Source organism: Macaca nemestrina, chromosome 10 (genome assembly GCF_043159975.1).
Source record: "Macaca nemestrina isolate mMacNem1 chromosome 10, mMacNem.hap1, whole genome shotgun sequence".
NCBI classification, from domain to species: domain Eukaryota; kingdom Metazoa; phylum Chordata; class Mammalia; order Primates; family Cercopithecidae; genus Macaca; species Macaca nemestrina.
The window spans coordinates 76,130,815-76,149,272 of record NC_092134.1 but is presented as its reverse complement, the minus strand read 5'-3'; the positions used below and the strand labels follow the sequence as shown (position 1 = coordinate 76,149,272).

At 43.9% G+C, this 18,458-nt stretch overlaps 1 protein-coding gene across 31 annotated transcripts in view; it reads right to left on the bottom strand.

Annotated features, from left to right (window-relative positions):
- LOC105474113 (R3H domain containing 2) overlaps positions 1–18,458 on the bottom strand; it is a 183,781-nt gene that overhangs the window by 24,591 nt on the left and 140,732 nt on the right. For 15 of the 31 annotated variants that reach the window (XM_071071565.1, XM_071071568.1, XM_071071570.1 and 12 more), the window contains 5 exons: positions 16,629–16,724; positions 13,082–13,113; positions 12,930–12,983; positions 7,313–7,545; positions 3,443–3,621 (listed from right to left, as the gene is read on the bottom strand). In XM_071071565.1, coding sequence (XP_070927666.1) covers positions 3,443–3,621; positions 7,313–7,545; positions 12,930–12,983; positions 13,082–13,113; positions 16,629–16,724 — 594 coding nt within the window. The remainder of the gene's footprint in view (positions 1–3,442; positions 3,622–7,312; positions 7,546–12,929; positions 12,984–13,081; positions 13,114–16,628; positions 16,725–18,458) is intronic. The other 16 variants (XM_071071571.1, XM_071071572.1, XM_024790475.2 and 13 more) reach the window with 3 other exon arrangements.

The following is an 18,458-nucleotide window of genomic DNA, read 5'->3' as shown; positions in this document are numbered from 1 at the left end:
AATGGACTTTGGGGACTTGGGGGGAAGAGTAGGAGGGGGGCAAGGGATAAAAGACTACAAATATGGTACAGTGTATACTGCTCGGGAGATGGGTGCACCAAAATCTCACAATCACCACTAAAGAGCTTACTCATGTAACCAAATACCACCTGTACCCCAATAATTTATAGAAAAATAAATAATGAAAAAAAAAGAAAAAAAAAAAAGACTGGCCCTGAGGAATGTGGCTGCCACCTACTGGCAAATTCTGGGCTCGTTCACTGGCTCTTGGATGCCTGATGACAAGAGGAGGCCCAGAGAACTCCTTTTCAAGAAGTCTACTTCATTTTAAGTAAATTGGGCAAAAGGGAGCCCCTGGCCCTTTAGTCTTCAGCCTCACCCCTGGTTTCACAAGCTTCACTGACACACAATTTGAAGGCCTATTTGGACAGAGGAGGCCCACCAGGAAGGGAAAGATCATGGTTTAATCAGTACTATTCCCAGACCTGGGGCAAGTGCCTTGTGTGACAGAGTTAAAGTTAAAAACCTTTCCTCAAAGATTTTTTTTTTTTTTTTTTTTTTAAAGGCAGAGTCTCGCTGTGTTGCCCAGGCTGGAGTACCATGGTGCAATCTCAGTTGACTGCAACTTCTACCTCCCAGGGTCAAGTGATTCTCATGCTTCAGCCTCCCAAGAGGCTGGGATTACAGACGTGCACCACCACACCCAGCTAATTTCTGTATTTTTAGTAGAGATGGTGTTTCACCAGGTTGGCCAGGCTGGTCTCGAACTTCTGGTTTCAAGTAATCTGCCCTCCTCAGCCTCCCAAAGTGCTGGGATTACAGGCGTGAGCTACCGCACCCAGTCTCAAAGTTTTTCTTCTACAGGAAAAGCTTTAGAATAAGCACAGTGGTGTTTGTGTGTGCACGTGATCACTTCTTTAATCCGTGCACAGTTATGTGCCATTAGAAACTGAACAATAATTATTCTCAGGCTCAGCAGCTTCGGTCTAGGGAGCCCCCAGTGCTGAAGGCCAATCAGGGAAAAAGAAAACAAAAGAAAGAAAGAAAATGGCAGTAGAAAGAAGAGTAAAAAAATAAAAAGGGTGAAAAAGTGGAGAAGAAGAAAAAAGGAGATACATACAGTGAGAAGGTGGGATAATTTTTAGCAGCTTCCATAAATGCTTATAGGGCATCAAAACTTGGATAAGATTCTTTCATTTGGAGTTAGTGATCACAATTAATCTCAAGAATGAATTTTGAAGAGAACACGAATCTCTGCACTAAGTAGTGTTCCCTTACCCCCAAGCTATAGCACCTAACCTGGCACCACACTCCCCACAGGAGATAAGCCAAGCCAACGATCGACCAACTGACCCTCACAATCCAGTAGCAGGAATAGAACCTGAGTAGAAGATTGGGGTTTAGGGCCAGTCACTTGGACATTCTGTATAAATTTCAGTCCCAAATGGTTCTTCTCTTATCTCTTTATTCCTCTCCCACTCTTGCTGTCTGTTTCTAGGTATGAGATGATAGGTGGAAGGTGGAGGCAGATGGGAGACTAAGAGGGAGAAAAAGGAGCAAGACTATTAAAATACACCTTTTAGGGGAAAAAACCCCAGAAAATATTAGGACCTTGGAAAAGCAAGTCATACACATAAAAAAACACAGTAGCAGACAGCAGAAGGAGAAGCACAGTTTACCTACTTACAGGTTTGAATTAAGACACAGACAGAGAAAAGAACACATACACACTATGCTTCAGTAGGGAGCAAGGTAAACTGAAGCGAACGAGACTTACTGGGGTAGATGGTGGTAGAACAAGAAAGTTAGGACTATAGAAAGAACTGACTTAGACTAAGATAGAGGGCTGCAATGACTTGCATGCAAATTACATTTAGACACAAAGTAGGATTTCCTAGATCTTCACTCTTCTTTATTTCAGCTTCATTTCACAATATTTGAGATAGGGCAATACTGGGCCATTCTGGGATCTTTGCACTCTAGTTTCTAGTTCATGGGGTATTAGTGTTTGGGACTTGCTTCTTACACCTAGGGAAGAAATATATCTAAGGCCAAGCTGGACTAATAAGCAGGGGGATGAGGGAGCCTGGGAGGTGAAATGACAATGTAAACTGCAGCAGAAAAGACCGCAGACATATAGGCTTCCCAGCTACAAGAGAATACTTCAGGATAAAGTATGGGGCTCTCCTCACAAAGTGCTCTATTGATGTGAGAAGAGAGTAAGTGAAGATCTCAGCACAGCTCTGCTCAGATTATTAAGGTGACTTTTTTTTGTTTGTTTTTTAAGACAGGGTCTTACTCTGTCACCCAGGCTAGAGAGCAGTGGTGCGATCTCAGCTCACCACAACCTCCGCCTCATGGGTTCAAGCGATTCTCCTGCCTCAGGCTCTCTAGTAACTGGGATTACAGGCGCCCGCCACCATACCTGGCTAATTTTTGTATTTTTAGTAGGGACTGGGTTTCACCATGTTGGTCAGGCTGGTCTTGAACTCCTGACCTCAGGCGATTCACCCGCCTCAGCCTCCCGAAGTGCTGGGATTGCAGGCTTGAGCCACCACGCCCGGCCTTAAGGTGACTTTTAAACATAGTCACCTTAATGACACTGGCCAGGCATGATGGCTCATGCCTGTAATCTCAGCACTTTAGGAGGATGAGGAGGGAGGATCACTTGAGCCCATGAGTTTGAGACCAGCCTAGGCAACATAAGCAGGATCCTGTCTCAAAATAATAGTAACAACAATACATTTTTTAAAAATTAAAAGAAAAAAATAAAACAGAATACTAAAGTTCTGGTTTAGAACAGGACCTGATTCTTAGATGACCTTCCTGGTCTCCACAGATGCAAAACTTCACTTAAACTCTAGTTGGTACCAACATTTACCAGTCCAGCAACAGAATGAGAAGGATACAGCCCTTTTGAGTCATGGAAAACAAAGACAACATTTGGAGTCTTTGTGTTTCATGACATATGTATGGCAGGGGTCTTGAGTGTTATTTATTTTTTCCCCAAACCCCAACACATAAATACGTGTTTATGGGTCCACATAGTTGGCCAGATGATGGTGGAAGTTATAATCTTTTCAAGTTCCATATATAGATGTAATGGAAAAAAATGCCTTGTTAATTATACACGGACATAGAGGGAGATGGGACATAGTAGAAATGTGGTATGAAATAAAAGATTCTACTGACAATGTTCAGGAGGCAGAGGAAGAAATATAAAGCAAAAAACCCTCAAGCTGACTCTACTAAGAGTTATTTGGCAAAATCTTTGCCCAAGGTTCTTCTTTCCCCACAACTAACAAATGAGAAATGGGGGAGAGAGTGGCATGTCTCCAAAAACTGATCCTTCCTGCCACCCACAGCACAAGAGACATGACGGTACATCTAAAGTTTGCTTGAATCAGAGTGGAGAGGACTCTGACACTGAGTGGTGACTCACCTGTGAGATCATGTGATTATTCAAGGGTGGCTGTTGCTGAGGCGTGGGTGGGAGAGCAGGAAGTTGCTGCTGCTGCTGCTGCTGCTGCTGCTGCTGCTGGGCAGTACAAGGGAGAAGGCCCCGGACAGACTGGGATGAGGTGACCTGGTTGCACACTTCTGGGGCACCTAGTGCCATACCTAAGGCAAAGAAGAAACCCACGAAAAGTTGTTAAGCACAAGCCATGAACACATTATCCCTGGAAGGCTTAGAGGGCTCTACTTTTTCTTTGTCTTTCCTCTTTATTCCCTTTTGTCCCCTCCCCTACTGTCTTTTGAAGATTCACATATAAGCACAGATGCATTTCAGCTGCCTGGCTGATGCCAGTCCTCCCCTTTGCAGGCTTTTGCTCCCTAGGGACAGGAACCACCTTGACTGTCAATGTTGGGTTATGAAATTGAACAAAATGTGAGGCTGCTGAAGCACCTCCCCTGAAGTGCCTGGAATCTGTCCATCACACTTAGATAGCTGAAAACATGAATGCTTACTTTCTGGGAAAGCACAGATTTTTGGTCTCTTAAGAGATCTTTTTGCTAGAGAGATTTTGCTAGCGAGAGAGAGAGAGATCTGTCTTCTTGCTAGAGAGAGAGAGAGATCTGTTTTCTCTTTGCTTTCTTCTCAATTTGCAACATCTCTTATAAAAGTTGCTGAGGGGCGGGTGTGGTGGCTCACACCTATAATCCCAGCACTTTGGGAGGCTGAGGCGGGTGGATCACCTGAGGTCAGGAGTTTGAGACCAGCCTGGCCAACACAGTGAAACTCCGTCTCTACTAAAAATTATCTGAGCTTGGGGGTGGGCGCCTGTAATCCCAGCTACCTGGGAGGCTGAGACAGGAGAATTGCTTGAACCCAGGAGGTGGAGGTTGCAGTAAGCTGAGATCGCATCATGACACTCCAGCCTGGGCAACAAGAGTGAGACTCAGTCTCAAAAAAAAAAAAAAAAAAAAAAAAGTTGCTGAGAAAACTTCAAGCATACACATGGGCACATGCATACACATAACTTTATCCAACTATTTTCTCCATTTCTAGGCTCTCAAGGCATGAACTCATTCAACACAACATACTTTTACTGAATATCTACTATGTGCCAGGCACTGTATAATGAACTAAAGACATAAAGATGAGTGAAACACAGTCCTTGCCCTTAACAGCAGAGGAACTTATTTCTTTCTCTGAGACAGAGTCTCACTCTGTCGCCCAGGCTGGAGTGCAGTAGCACAATCTTGGCTCACTGCAACCTCCACCTCCCAGGTTCAAGCGATTCTTCTGCCTCAGCCTCCCAAGTAGCTGGAATTACAGGCACCCACCACCACGCCCAGCTAATTTTGATGTTTTTGGTAGAGACGGGGTTTTGCCTTGTTGGCCAGGCTGGTTTCGAACCCCTGGCCTCAAGTGACCCGCCTGCCTCTGCCTCCCAGAGTGCTAAGATGACAGGTGTGAGCCACCATGCCTGGCCAACAGCATAGGCACTTCTGATGGGAGATAGACATCCACACGACAACTATAATCTGGTAAGGATAAGGAATACATCAGTGATATTGACAAAGTTGTATGAAAGCAAAGATGAGGAAGCAAAAACTCCTGGGAGGGTCAGGAAAGGATTTAAAGAGAGGTCAGCAGGAAAGCTGGGGTTGAAGAATGACAGATGCTTGTAAGACCAAGAGGGAACAAAGCTAATGTCATATTCAAGAAATGGTTGGTGGGTGTGGTGGCTCATGCCTATAATCCCAGCACTTTGGGAGGCTGAGGTGGGTGGATCACCTGACATCAGGAGTTTGAGACCAGCTTGGCCAACATGGTGAAACCCCATCTCTACCAAAATTTTGTAAAAATACAAAAAATTAGCCGGGCATGGTGGCAGGTGCCTGCAATCCCAGCTACTTGAAAGGCTGAGGCAGGAGAATCGCTTGAACCTGGGAGGCAGAGGTTGCAGTGAGCCGAGGTCATGCCATTGCACAACAAGAGCAAGACTCCATCTCAAAAAAAAAAAAAAAAAAAAGAAAAAGAAAGAAATGGTTGGAAAGAAGGAAAGATCTGGAAATTAGACAGCAATGGCAAACCGGAGTCAGAAAGTTATGCTATATTAAGTAGTTTGGATTTTACTATTCAGGTGATGATGCAGAAATGAACATTTTTAAGGAGCACTGATGTGTTTAGATCTGTTTTAGATTGGCAAACTGGCTCTAAAAAGGGCTAAGCAACCAGGCACAATGGCTCACATCTGTAATCCCAGCTACTTGGGAGTCTGAAGTGGGAGGATCATTTGGGCCCAGGAGTTCAAGGCTGCAGTAAGCTATGATGGTGCCACTGCAATCCAGCCTGGGTGATAGCAAGACCCCAACTCTTGAAAAAGTAAAAAAAAAAAAAAAATCAATAAAAAGAGCTGAGAATGGAGTAGAGATATCAGTTTGGGCACCAGTGTCATAGTTACATAAAAGAAAATAAAACCTGGATAAAGGCTGAGGCAGTGGGATTAGAAAGGAGGTAACAGAGAAGGGCAGCAGAGACTTAGGGGTCAGAGGCAAAATCTTCAGCACTACTGATGCCTTTTGATAATAACTACAGAACTTCTGGGATGAGATTCAAGCAATTCTTCAAAGAGAGAAGGATGATGAAATAAGAGGTCTAAATGCCCTTCTGCTAAGAGTGCAGCAGAAATAGATGGAGAGCTGATGGGTGGTTACAGAGCTTTCATGTGGAACATAGAAATGTCTGCTCCGGCCGGGCGCGGTGGCTCACGCCTGTAATCCCAGCACTTTGGGAGGCCAAGGCGGGCGGATCACGAGGTCAGGAGATCGAGACCATCCTGGCTAACACGGTGAAACCCCATCTCTACTAAAAATGCAAAAAATTAGCTGGGCGAGGCGGCGGGCGCCTGTAGTCCCAGCTACTCGGGAGGCTGAGGCAGGAGAATGGCGTGAACCCGGGAGGCGGAGCTTGCAGTGAGCCGAGATCGCGCCACTGCACTCCAGCCCGGGCGACAGAGCGAGACTCCGTCTCAAAAAAAAAAAAAAAAAAAAAAAAAAAGAAATGTCTGCTCCTTTCCAGTGACTGAGCTCCAGGGAAGCAGCCATAGCAGCATCCCTCTAAATTCTAGCCTATTGGCTAGTATCAATTAATTAAAAACAACTAAACTCTAAGGATTCCCTCTGCTCTACAAAGCCTCTACAATCTCAAGAGTCACAGAATGAAAGTGGCTATCATTTTTATCTTAGTATATAACTTGAGACCTAGGCTGATATGGATGTTCCATCTTAGATGAAAATCAGAGAAAATAATCTAATCACAATCAATTCTTTTTTTTTTTCTTTTTTTCAATCAGGCATAAGGTTTGAAAGAAAATGAGGAGGACTAAATCCAAGCAAGGACAATGGATCCAAAATTCAAATTTCCCTTTGCATGGCTGTATTAGATTTCCAGGAAACTATACTGGGACAAATGTTTTATTAAAAGTAAATAAGGGCTGGGCGCGGTGACTCACGCCTGTAATCCCAGCACTTTGGAGGGCTGAGGCAGGTGGATCACCTCAGGCCAGGAGTTCGAGACCAGCCTGACCAACATGGTGAAACCTCACCTCTACTAAAAATTCAAAAATTAGTCAGGCGTGGTGGCACAAGCCTGTAATCCCAGCTATGCAAGAGGCTGAGGCAGGAGAATCTCTTGAACCTGGGAGGCGGAGGTTGCAGTGAGCTGAGATCACACTACTGCACTACAGCCTGGGCAACAGAGGAGACTGTCTCAAAAAAAAAAAAAAAGTTAAGTAACAGTGATGTTTCACAGGAGACAAGCAAGAAGGGATGGATATGACAGGAAGAAAAGAAGCTGTAATACCTGGCCTGGCGATCCTTCCTGCACTGCTGCCTTTACTGCTGCCGATACTGTCACCTCGGGTAAGGATAGAGATTCCACTGAAGCTGCTGGCTTTGGTGACAGGGGGTCGCATGCTCCGGACAGAGCCATCAGAGTCTGTGCTGCTCCAAGGGCGTGGCTCCAGGGATTTGAGTTCGCTGTCTGTGCTGCTCTGGCGGCTGCTTGAGGTACGGCTCAGCCCTTCACGGTTCCCCCTGCAGAGACCATAGTGGTCAGAGCTCCTCCCACCCACCATTTTAGCAGAAGGGCTAGGAGATAATTCATTTCTATTCTCTCAATAATAAAGAATGAATAAGAATTAAAGGGAGGATGGACACTGACTTATTGTTAGTTGGCTGGCCAACTAAGAGTTGATGGGAGCAGACAGAACAAGATCCAGTACAGTAACAAATAACACAGAGGCAAATCTGGATGACAGTGTGCTGGCAACTAATTTAATACATCAGACCAGAGGTGGATGGGAAACCATATACATGATGCTGAGATTGGCTGTGGTCTCTTCCCCACCCTCTGAGGGTAATCCCACACATGCAAGAAATAATGGGGAACAGAGGGATACCAGTTTCTTCTGAAAGTTCTTAAAATAAAAGGACTCCTAGAAGTTGCTATTGCTAAAAGACAGGAGTAGCCAATGACATGGATAAAACCCACAACGGGTCTTCCACATAACACATGTCCACATGTCTAAGCCAGCAGAGGTGCTGCTTATGGCCACCCTTCCAGGAGTTGCAAGAAGAGTATAGTGAACTAAAGGGGCACTATGGAAAACTCAGTTTGGTAGTCTAGGATTGATCCAACCTGTTTTGTGGAAATTCCATGTTACTGTCTGCGAACAATTGGTTTCAGGATCTCTAAGCACTAAAGTCTTCAGCAAATACGCTCTTGGGACTCAGGAGGGCAAGGAGCAGGGGGGCTGACTGTGCCTAGTTGCCTTCATATTCATAATCCTATCTCCCTAAGCAAAACTATTAAGGAAAGGGATTCTCCCTCTCTTATTTGGCTCTGGAAACATCAGGGTTATCGTGATGTTACAATCACTGTCTGATTATTAACAGCTGTATGCCTCAAGATAGCCAGGTTGGCCTGAAAACCCTGTCTCGTTGAGCTCTTATTGCTTCTTAATCATTAAGCAACAAAGACCCAGCAATTTTTCTTTCATACCCCACATCCCCAACAACTAATGACCTAAGGAAACCAAATGATAACAATTACAGATTTTGGTAGGTATACCAAGGAATAATTAAGCAAAAAATCATTGTAGTTTGGGCTCCCTTCTTTTTACCACCATCCCCTCAAAAGCAAATAGAAAATCCCATTCCAATCCCACTGGCTCCAAAGGCACTAGGCTCAGAGTTATTTTAATACAGAAAGGCGTTTTTCTTAAGGGTGTTAATATTAAAGAAAACACCTTTCTTTATTAGAATACCTACTCTAAAGACACTGTAGAAAAAATGGGCAAAATACATGCGAGGGTCCTTCTTTTAGGTTTTAGTGAAGCCAATCACGATGAGCTAAGAATACACTGGCACAACGGGTTAGGAACATGCTAATTCTTCTCTGCAACCCCAAGAGTGAGTGTGTGTGTGTGTCTGTGTGTGTGTGTATAAGCACTTAAATGCTTCTCTCTATATAGTTAGCGAATTAAAAAATATTTGTTTCTCCAAAGCTTTACCCCTTTCCTTGGAATGTCAAAAGTAGAATGGGAAACAAGAAAGAAGTGTAAGTTAGGTACTCTTCAGGAACAAAACCAGACCTGAAGTGAGAGACAATAGCTACATCTCAATGGACAAAGGCAAGTATACTAAGAGGACTCAATAAAAATGAGTGTTTGTGGGGTAAGGGAATACAGCAGTGGCAATAGATGAGGCTGCTCATTAGACATTAGAGCTTGAATTTTGCAAGACAAGTCCTAAAGGCCTTTTCCACTGAAAAGGAAATCCTGCCATTTATTTTCTCTTGCTACTAGAGGGAGACAGTGAACAAGGCAACTTTAAACCAAATACCTTGAAAAGCTAGGGCCAAAATGGCAGCACTTCTATACTAATCCAGTTTCCCCAAGACAGTGATGACCAAACGCTCAAAATGTAGACTGCCTGATGATCTTCTGACTAACCTGGGTTAGCACACTACTCCCCTGAGACTTGGAGAATCTAAGTTGAGTCTTGGCAGGAAAAAGATCAATTTTCCCTCTCTACAAATAAAAATAATTAGGGAAAGCTACCCAGATTCAATTCTGAGCACTATATTGGATTGTGTGTATGTTGGAGAGATGGAGATAAAGGATAAAGAGCAGTCACACCTCATATTCGTATAACATCACAGCTGATTAGTTTTTACAAGCAGATTTAGTGCTGGTGAAAAGTTCAGCTTGTTGGGTCTGGGGAATGGGTAAAGATGCCTGTCGAAGAGGTGGCAATAAACATCAGTAAGGCCTCACTGTGGTTTATTTGTCAATGGAGCAGACTCTTCCAAAGAACTGGGGAGCTGCCATGTTATTGTCAATGCAGATGATGGAGTTTGGTTTACAGGTATTTGTTTCACAAACATAAACTGGGCCAGAAAGGTGTAAAGCAATTAGAGAAGATCAGCTTCTAAACATTAGCATTTTGGACTAGTATCCAAGTAGAGGAAGAAATTATTCTCTTAAGTGCCCATGATGCTGCATTTTAGATGACCTAGATCATCAATCAAAGCTCAGTTTGAAAACCAGTAGCTTAAAAGGTCTAGAGAGGCGTGGTGGCTCACGCCTGTAATTCCAGGACTTTGGGAGACCGAGGCGGGCGGATCACCTGAGGTCAGGAGTTTGAGACCAGCCTTAACATGGAGAAACCCCATCTCTACTAAAAATACAAAATTAGCCGGGCGTGGTGGTGCATGCCTGTAATCCTAGCTACTCAGGAGGCTGAGGCAGGAGAATTGCTTAAACCTGGGAGACGGAGGTTGCAGTGAGCCGAGATCACGCCCTTGCACTCCAGCCTGGGCAACAAGAATGAAACTCCGTCTCAAAAAAAAAAAAAAAAAAAAAAGAGAAGAAAAAAAGAAGTCTGGAGAGGAAAGGGCTGCACCTGCTCAGTAGATCTTTCAAACTATTATCTGCACAGTTTGATGTAGTCTGATGGTCCACAGCACTAAAAAGAGCATCATTCTAATCAGTGAATCTGGATTAGGGCTCCAAATGTAACTACTAAGAGAGGAAGGGGTGACATCTGTAGAGAGCTGGTGTGGTGTAGTGAAGAGGACACTAAACTACGAATCAGCTCCATTTTTGCTTCTATTAGCCATGTAAACTCGGGCTATTCATTTAATCTCTCTGCTTTTGTCTTCTTACACGTAAACCAGCTGACCAAATTAGGATGTTGAGAGAACTGAATCAGATAAAGTATACTCTGGTGACTGTAAAGCACTGTGCATTAATTCACACATAGGAGTTGGTTTAAAACTCCTATTTCTTGGCCGGGCGCGGTGGCTCACGCCTGTAATCCCAGCACTTTGGGAGGCCGAGGCGGGCGGATCACAAGGTCAGGAGATCGAGACCACGGTGAAACCCCGTCTCTACTAAAAATACAAAAAAATTAGCCGGGCGCGGTTGTGGGCGCCTGTAGTCCCAGCTACTCGGGAGGCTGAGGCAGGAGAATGGCGTGAACCCGGGAGGCGGAGCTTGCAGTGAGCCGAGATCGCGCCACTGCACTGCAGCCTGGGCGACAGAGCGAGACTCCGTCTCAAAAAAAAAAAAAACCTCCTATTTCTTATAGTTATCCTGGGATGATCTATGACCCCAAAGTGTAGACTGTGAAACAGGAATCTTGATTTTTTTTTTTTTTTTTTTGAGACAGAGTCTCCCTCTGTCACCCAGGCTGGAGTGCAGTGGCCGGATCTCAGCTCACTGCAAGCTCCGCCTCCCGGGTTCCCGCCATTCTCCTGTCTCAGCCTCCGGAGTAGCTGGGACTACAGGCGCCCGCCACCTCGCCCGGCTAGTTTTTTGTATTTTTAGTAGAGACGGGGTTTCACCGTGTTAGCCAGGCTGGTCTCGATCTCCTGACCTCGTGATCCGCCCGTCTCGGCCTCCCAAAGTGCTGGGATTACAGGCTTGAGCCACCGTGCCCGGCCTGTTTTTTGTTTTTAATGAAGGGGACTCGATCTATCTCTACTACCACCAACAATGCAAGGCCCTCTCTGCCTGGGATTTTCAGATGAACTGCAGGGCAGGATAGCCTAAGAAAAAAAGACTTGAGAAAGATGGAAAATCCTCTACCTAAGAATGGGAAATCTCACTATCCCAATTTCCACATGGTTTGGCTAGCTTTAGAAAGGGCAACAGAGAAAGGACAACTAGAGTACTAGGAGTGAGATCTCAAATCTGAGTTAGTCAGACAGTTCTTGTCAAGTGTAGTAGTCAGTAAGAGAGAAACCTTTTGGAAAGGGGGTTAGACCTGAATTCTAGTGTGAAATACTCAGGTTCTCAGTATTTTCTAGTTTTTCTATTGGTAAATTGGGAAGAATATACCTAAAATGAGTTGGTAACAGACTAGACCCTATTCTATTTACACTGCCTTGTATTATCCTCTGGGGTAGGATTGAGAGACTGAAATGAAAGGGAGGGTAGTATACCTGCTTTGCGGGGAAATGGAGAACATTGGGAACTGGGGAAGTTAATACAACAGGTTGCACCAGCATTCAGAGTAAGTAATGATCATATGAAGGACACACTTTAAGTCCATTCTAAGGCAGACAGGTCCCTTTTTTTTTTTTGAGACGGATTCTTGCTCTGTTGCTCAGGCTGGATGGAGTGCAGTGGCGCGATCTCGGCTCACTGCAACCTCTGCCTCCCAGGTTCAAGCAATTCTCTGCCTCAGCCTCCTGAGTAGCTGGGATTACAGGTGCCTACCACCATGCCTGGCTAATTTTTGTATTTTTAGTACAGACAGGGTTTCACCATCTTGGCCAAGCTGGTCTTGAACTCCTGACCTCGTGATCTACCCACCTCGGCCTCCCAATGTGCTGGGATTACCGGCCTGAGCCACCGTGCCTGGCCAGGTCCTTTCTGAGGTCATCTTTCTTACACATTACATTGCCTCAAGAGAAAACTACATACGCAGAGGTGTCCGTATATGTGTCTCTCTCTCTCTCTCTATATATATATGTGTTATTTTTTCTTAAAGATATCTTTAAGATATGCTGGGTCAGGAATAATGTCTACACATCTTTTCAACAGATTCAGAAAAGGTTAGCCAGAAGACGCCCATTCTTTTACCTTACTATAAATATGTTTGAATCTTTCAAAAATGCCCAATTCCAGCAAATTTCTGGGAGGAAGCTGTACCTATCCCAGACACACCTATTTGGTCCCCTTCACCACCTATTTAGGACTCAAAATGAAATCAGCAACAATACAAATAAAGTCATTGACCAGGAGCCATTTTTTTTTTAATGGGGAAAAATATCCAATGTTGCAAAAACCACAAATTTAATTATTCCACAAGCAGCCATGCATGGAGCAAACCCACTCTGCTGAAAAGATTACAGCAAAACAAAATAAAATTAAAAATAAAAAGGAGAGATATAGATCACACAGAGGTACCTAAAAATCTGCCTTCTCTTGTGAGAGCTAGAAGAAAAGGCTTCTTTGGAGAGTCTGTTGGTTAACATCAAAGAAAAGCATCATTACAGGATTATATTAACCTCACTGGCAAAGCTCAATGAGAAGCAGGGAACATGCTAAGTGGTACTAACCTGATGTCATTTAGATATCCGTTCTGGCCAGTCTAGGTGAGGGGGAGAAAACGGAAAATAACTTATAAGAAAACAGCATGGCATGACCGAAAAGGATGTCCATGATGCTATGAATACCCAAGGTCCTCAAACCAAAGCTCACCCCACCAACAGGGAGAGAGGGGCCAGGGACAGGATGACCCACACCCACATACCCAATCTGACTTCTCACCTTTAATGGGAAAGAGCATTTGGTGGTTTTAGCCTTCGGATAGGTGTTTTTAAAAAAAGAGGCTGACAAAGGCAGGAGTGTGAAAAGGAGGAAGAGGAAAGTATTAACCTAATTATTATTTCCTTTTTAGCTCTAAATTTATTGGTAACCTGGGAATAACAACTCATGTCCTCGGTCCTAAAGAGTGTGTTCAAAGGGAGGGAAAAGGGAGACAAGAGAAAGAAACTTTGTTTTTGGAAATCATCCTCAATGGCTTTTCCATTTCTGTTTCCTACATTGGCCAAAATGAAAGACATTCTGACCTGAGACCCAAGGAGGGTGGGATATTGTGGAAGAGGTACTTTTCAGGGCCTAGAAAAAATGAGAAAATTAAAAGCCTGAAACATTCCCTTTGGGGATCATTTCCTGACAAAGCCACTGAGCTGAGTGAAGTGAGCATTGTGGTGGATTCCCAAGCTTTAGGAAAAGGTACCAAGAGTGTCCAGCTGCTGAGCAGAGTGAGCTCCATGCAGAGCAGAGCCTATGCTGGGCAGCTTTTCCAATATATAGCTCAGGCTCCAGAGAAGGCTGCAGCAGCAGCATTTCCATCCAAACACCCTTCTTGCCACTTCCTTTCTTTATGGGCTGCCTCCTGCTCCCACACCCAACCCCACAACTCCACCCCTAATCAGCTTCCTTTAGCCAGGCTCCTCTCCACTTGGAATCTTTGGAGTATGATGGGCTTTGGCCATAGTTCCTTGTCTAGACTTTCTGAGATTCCTGATGCCTCTACCACTACAAGAGTTAGAAGTGCTGAAATCAGAGTGATAAATCTACAAGGATCTAACGAAGAATACATACATTAGTAGAGGCTTGAAGACTAGAAATCAGGATAAAAAAAAGAGAAGCGCTAACTTTGCCTTTGTTATAGTTGTAGGTAGATACAGTCCAGTGTTGTACATAATTAGCTCCAATACCCTATTATAAATTGTCTGTGCTTTCAGAACATCTGTAGCTTTGCTAATGGCTATCATAGTGGGGCAGTCATTTTCCATGTGTAAGTGAAGCAGAGGAACACATCACAGATAGTCAGTTAGGTTACGATGTCACTGGTACTTCTTAATCTAAAGAGCCCAGAGCAGAGCAAGCTATTGAGAGGTGGTTTACATTAGGGGGTTAAGAGCGTAGACTCTGGAGCCAGGCTGAATTCAAATACTTAGCTCTTTTGCTAACTAGCAGTGTGAACTTAGGTGGTTGTTTAACCTTTATGTGCCTTAGTTCCTCATTTATAAAATGGGGAAAATAATATAAACTACTTCATAGGCCTACTATGAGGACTGAGTTAATCTATATCAAGTACTAAGAACAATGCCTAAAAGATAGTAATTGCTATATAAGTGCTTGCTGCTTTTTTTTTTTTTGAGACGGAGTTTTGCTCTTGTTGCCCAGGCTGGAGTGCAATGGCACAATCTTGGCTCACCGCAACCTCTGCCTCCCGGGTTCGAGCAATCTCCTACCTCAGCCCCCTGAGTAGCTGGGATTACAGGCATGTGCCACCATGCCTGGCTAATTTTGTAATTTTAGTAGAGACGGGGTTTCTCCATGATGGTCAGGTTGGTCTCGAACTCCCGAGCTCAGGTGATCCGTCTGCTTCGGCCTCCCAAAGTGCTGGGATTACAGGCGTGACCCACTGCACCCGACCAGTACTTGCTACTATTATCCACCAACCCGTTCTGCTGGCCACAGCCATGTACAAACTTCTCCTGTCATTCCATCTAGTTGGTTTGTAGGTAAAGGTAGAGAACCCTCTTTGGGCTATGGTTGAATAATTTGGAAGATGGACTTTTCTGACTCAGAATGGAAGTCTACACAACAGGAGGTAAGAAGGTTCCTTCTCCTTGGACTTTGGGCCAGAAGGTTTGTTGTATATCAGTTCCCAGTGAGGATCTCTGAGACAATGGAGCAAGTACATAGAGTTGTTCAGTTTTTTAGTTGGAGACAGTATTTTTCTAAACTAATGATGATGATGAAAAGATATATATCTCTATATCTATATCTATCTATATATATTTATATTTCCCTCGTGAGAAGGGGAGAATGGGAGAATGGGAAGAGAGTAGTGTTCATCTAAGTATATTGATTAAAACTGACCATCTTTTGCCAGGCACAGTGGCTCATGCCTATGATCCCAGCACTTTAGGAGGCTGAGGTGAAAGGATCACTTGAGCACAGGAGTTTGAGACCAGTCTGGGCAACATAGTGAGACCCCGTCTCTACAAAAAATAAAAAAGTTAGCCAGGCGTGGTAATGCGTGCCTGTAATCCCAGCTACTCGGGAGGCTGAGGCAAGAGGATCGCCTGAGCCCAGGAGGTTGAAGCTGCAGTGAGCTGTGACTGTGCCACTGTACTGCAGCCTGGGTGACAAAGCAAAACCCTATCTAAAAAATAAATAAATAAATAAAAATAAAAAACAAAGAAAACCCTGACCATCTTTTGACAATGAAGGGAGACTGGTTTTCCCTCTTTTGTTACTCATGTGATTGTGAGATGGTGCTCATATCTGGATACTACATTTTCCGGAAATTTGTTTCCCTCTTGTACACCCACAATGTTTCCTGAATTTCTGCTATTCTTCTCTTCAATCTGATAGGCAAAGGCAACCAGATACAGGGGTACCAAGTATATTTGATGTGGCCCACACATTTAAGAATAACGTTGCCTAAACTGATTCATGTTGGCTTTTAGCCCTAGGAGCTACTCCTGCTGTAGGAAGCAAGGTAAGAAATATAGGAAGAAAGAGACTTCCTTTTCAGGTAGAGACTGGAGGGAATAGTGGTACTCTCTGTGCATGCAGAATGTGGAGCTCATAGAGAATGGATGCCAGACCTGTGCTCTAACAATCACCAACATATCCTAAAAATGAGGCTGGTCAAACAAGATGAATGTACAGCCTGTGTGAACACTATGTCTTCCACTTAGAAGCAAAGATGCCTAAAATGGATAGAGGGAGTGAAAGAGGGTAAGCAGGAGGAGGGTTTTAGAGGCAAGATTCAGACCCTGCCAAAACCATTTCTATTTTCAGTCTAGGCAAATTTACCAAATTCAGCCACTCCAAGTTTTAGTTCTCTTTGTATACCATATGGCAGAATGTATTGAAACAATATAAGTGAAAATCTGCAGCTTCCCAATAAGCCACATTTAGTTTTAGAGATCAAATCTGGGGTTGGCTGATGTTGGTTAAAATAAAACAAACAAACAAACAAACCCAAAAACATTTGTGGAGGGTTCATTCCATTCACAGTTCCAACGTTTAAGAGCTAAAAGCTATGGGCTGACAACTCTCAGATGCTACACTTACCTCTCGGGCAAATATTCTCTCTCGGACCCTTTGATATTCCTCCTCTCTCTCTTCTATTGACTTGCTCCTCCTTCCATCCTGCAATGGAACTCTGATCTAGATCGATGAGCAGAATTAAGCTAGTTAAGTTCTCCTCGTACTGCAAGCTCACTGCACACCAGCAAGGAAGAGAAACCGGGAAAGTTTATAGTTGCCATCAAAAAAATGGAAAAAAAAAAAAGAATAAAATTTCCAGTCCTGGAGAGGTTTCACTGGGTACATCTGACCATGCAGTTTGGGAGATCAGATTTTCTGGATGGCTGGGGACTCTCCATCTCCCCACCCCTCCCACCCACCCAGTATCAAGAATAACAACTATTTATAAGGACTGGGTTGCTTCCCTCTAGTAATCAGGTAGCCTCCAGTCAGTAAGGATCGAGAAAATAGCCCTGGGAAAAGGGACAACACTGCTTTAGAGGGAAAGCAAAGGATAGATGGAAGCTGAAATGGGAGAAGAAACAGGTGTTTAGCAGAGCTGAACATAGAGGAGGAGGTTTATAGAACTAGCACCTGGCATTATTCCTCATTAATCACTAATGCCATGGCCTGAAGACCCAAATCACACACAGCTCAGCAAAGAGGGCCTTGGAAATGAAATCCCAAGGGCGAAGCTAAACTCAAAGTCTAAGCATTTTTTTCCTAATCTTAACTATATTAACTGGAGGTGGGGAAGGGGAGAGACAAATTACAGAAATAAAGAAGAAAGAGAACAGAGCAATACAAAGAGAAAGAAAAGGAGAACAGATAGAAAGAGGGGCAGAGAAAGGAAGAGAAGTAAGGTACAGTGGAGGAAGGGGAGAGATAGAGAGATTGACAAGGAAAAGAAGAAAATGGAGGATAGAGAAGAACCTTACATTCTCTAGAAAATGTAGTGAGGTAACCAGAAGGGATGGCTGGGCAAATCACCACCTCTGAGTAGCCTACCATCTAAATCCTCATCATGATCTTTCCTCTCCTGGCCTGCAACTGGTCAACACTGTCCAGGATAGGGTGTAATAAGAGTATCCTTATCCGTACTGCTCTTGAAGGCAAGGAGTTCTAAGGGAGAAAACTCATCAAATGAATATCACCAGATTATAAAAGATTCTGACTTCCACTCCAGAGGCTTTGAAAGCTTCACAAGAAGCAACTAAGGAGATTGCTGCTCTAGGCTGGTCTTCCTGATCTTTACCAATCTCCAAAGGTAGCCATAACTTCAAGAATATCAACCTTGCCTAGATTTAGTTCTCATTAGCTTCAAGAACCTAAATCCTACCAAATGTCCTTTTATAAATTCAGTTCCAAGAAGACACAGGACCTCAAGGAGCTATATTGTCCTCAGCCCCTAGGTAAACCAATGGCAAAGTAGAAAGAACATAATGGGCTTTGAGGTCAGGCAGAATCTCAGCTCTGCCACCTCCCAGCAATATAACTTTACGCAAGTAACTTAACATCTCTTAGCCTCAGTTTTCTTATATGTAAAGTGGGGATAATAACCCCCATCCGTATTGGGTTGTGAAGAGGATTAAAAGAGATAATGCATACAATGTGTTTAGAACACAGCCTAGTTCAGGGAAAACACTCAATAAGACAGCAATTATTATGCTTATTATTAACGTCACAGACAGAAAGTACACAGAAACAACCCTATTGGATCAAGCCTGAAGCTGAGAGATGAAAAGTTCACAATAGGGACAGACTCCACTTTGCCCCAATGTGCCTCTAGGCCTGAATAATTCCTGATCCACAGAAAAAGGGTTTTGGAAAATGGAGAAGGGCATCAGGATGGAAAGGCTCTTTCTCGTTTTTAAA